We start from the raw sequence: 2,472 nt of genomic DNA on the forward strand, positions 1-2,472 counted from the left end.
CCCTGTGGCTTAATGTATTTCTATCCCATGCTCTGTGCCCCTCCCATCTGTGAAAAGCTGGGGGAGTTGCTGGAACAAGTTTCAACATGATCCAGCAAAATTGTGTTAAATTAGCAGTCTGGAATTTTCTTTCTCATAGCTTGCTTTTGCTGTGCAGTGGGATCCCTGCCTAGGTAGTGATTGGCGAGTTGTAATATGCCCAGGTCTAACCCATGAATATTATCATTTCTCTTTATATCGCAACGACAGCAGAAACCCTCATTTGAGACTGAAGCTACACACAAGAGACATAGTTCTTGTCCTCACTTGGTTAAATTAAAAGTAAAGTTGCTTTTAGCAGTTAGATCACTGAGGATCACAGGCAGAGCTGGCCAAGTAGTCATGCAGAAGGACACTTTCTGCAGTCTGTCTCTCAGCTGATATTTTTTGCTTTTGTGTTCTGCTGGATTAGAGCTTGCAGGCTCTTACTCATTGTCTAAAGTAGGCAGATGAATGAGCTTTTGCACCTGGCTTTCTTTTAACCTTGTGCACTAAGGTTTACTCTCTTTCAATTCAAGGACATATGTGGTTTTGGTTACTGACCATAAATTGGGGAGACAGAGGCCTTCTGTTGCTCGGCACCAAGGTTTTCATCATGTTCTCTCCTGACATGGTTTGCGATTTGGATACTGACCTCAGGAATCACGTGCTTTGGAGGAGATGATGCACGTGGCTGTTCCTTGCAAGTTGCAACCCATTCTGAACAAAAAAATGCTCTTAATCTCTCAAAGAAGCAATGTCACTTGGTAGCAGTATGCAGGCGATACTGTTTTAGGGGGGAGAAGGCGGCTGTAAGGTTGTGTTATAGTAGAATAGGTCAGAAAGTCCCTGTTTACCTTCAGCTGAAGGGATGTCTTGCATTCATGTCTGAACAAAGAGTGTAGTTTCTGAGCTTTGGCTGTTTGCTAAATAGCCAAAACTAATTCCTTAAAAATTCCTTGAAATTCCTTTGTTTTTCACCATGGCACGTGGAATCTCCCATTTTTTCCCTCACTGCTGTTCTTTCTTGCCTCTTTTCCTCTATGCTCGCAAGTTCTCTTGTAGGAGTTTTCACCAGTAGGTCAAGTACTATTTTCCCATTTGCACAGAGCGGAACAGCGTGTTCAAGTCAGTCATCAGGCTGACTTACTCACTAGACCTCACTGCTGCAGTGATACAACTCACAACTCTATGAATGACATACGTTTTTATTTTCTAGGGTGAAAACAAATCTGAATATTTTTTAGGATTAACACCTGTAGGAGTTGTTGTCTACAAGAATAAAAAACAAGTAGGAAAGTATTTCTGGTATGTAAAATTTAAATGTGCAGCCTGTTCTAAAACAATAACAATGTTGTCATATGGATATGTATGATTTGTAGTATCTATTTGAAAGGTTAATTGTATCAAGTATAAAAAGTACACTTGGAGTTCCTGATCTTTGTCTGGATTATACAGATTTTTAACTCTTTGATAATCCAAATATCACAAAAAAATATTGACCTTTACCATACTCATGCTGAAATATTTAGTACTGGTGATTTTCTGTTGGTATCTGGTGCATACCTGAAAAAAAAAAATCTACCTGTGAGTGCCTTTTTGTCTTTGCATGCAGATATATACAACTTACATTTTATTATGCATGAAATTAAAGGCTCATGAAGTTTTGTCTGTCCTTTTTTCTAATATTACAGGCCTAGAATTACCAAAGTTCACTTCAAGGAAACACAGTTTGAACTTAGAGTCTTGGGAAAAGATGTAAGTTGTTTTTTTTTTTAAGCCTTGAAAGAAAAAAGAAGTAATATCAGGTTTAATGAAGTGGGAAATTCTGTGTCCGTCAAAATCTGATTTATTTCATTGAAATCGACTGCAAGAAGCCATCAAAGTTAAATTAATTTTATTGATAATTACGGCAAGAAAATTTCCTGTATTGTGTTCCTGATGGTACTTGCAGTTCTATTAAAGAAAAGGAAGAAAGATTTTCTGTCCACGTTTTGTAGGTAAGGGGAGAGAATGTCAGCAGAACAGTACAGAAGCAGGAATTTTATGATAGACCTTTCTTGTTTTATATCATACTCTGTAAATTAAACTGCTTCTGCAATGCCCTGTTTGTAGTACTTTTAAACTAGTCTGAATCTAGGGACAGCTAATATTAATCAGAATGTGGGTGGATGAAAACTCACAAAGCTGTGAGGCACAAATAATTTCTTGGAAACCGAAGCACCTACATAATATAGCTTAAAACCCTTCTGTCAGAGTTCAACTTCATTGCAGAGTTAGACCATTTGAGAGAAGACAGTATTGGTTCCAGCGGAACAAGGACAGCAGGTTGAAAGCAAGAGAAAAGGTTTTAAGGTAGAGTCAATGGAAAAAAGAGAAAGATATTTATCACCTAAAGAACATGTGGGGTGGGTGGTGGGTGGGGGAGGTAGGGAGTGTTGAGAATGTAGGGGA

At 38.4% G+C, this 2,472-nt stretch overlaps 1 protein-coding gene across 1 annotated transcript in view; it reads left to right on the forward strand.

The window, feature by feature from the left end:
• The window catches only part of EPB41L4A (erythrocyte membrane protein band 4.1 like 4A), a gene marked incomplete at its 3' end in the record, with an annotated part of 62,308 nt that overhangs the window by 49,422 nt on the left and 10,414 nt on the right, over positions 1–2,472 (forward strand). The window contains exons 9-10 of the mRNA XM_010141961.1: positions 1,238–1,326; positions 1,713–1,776. Of these exons, the coding sequence (XP_010140263.1) occupies positions 1,238–1,326; positions 1,713–1,776 (153 nt within the window). The remainder of the gene's footprint in view (positions 1–1,237; positions 1,327–1,712; positions 1,777–2,472) is intronic.

The sequence above is a fragment of the Buceros rhinoceros genome, unplaced genomic scaffold (assembly GCF_000710305.1).
Source record: "Buceros rhinoceros silvestris isolate BGI_N320 unplaced genomic scaffold, ASM71030v1 scaffold15168, whole genome shotgun sequence".
Taxonomy (NCBI): domain Eukaryota; kingdom Metazoa; phylum Chordata; class Aves; order Bucerotiformes; family Bucerotidae; genus Buceros; species Buceros rhinoceros.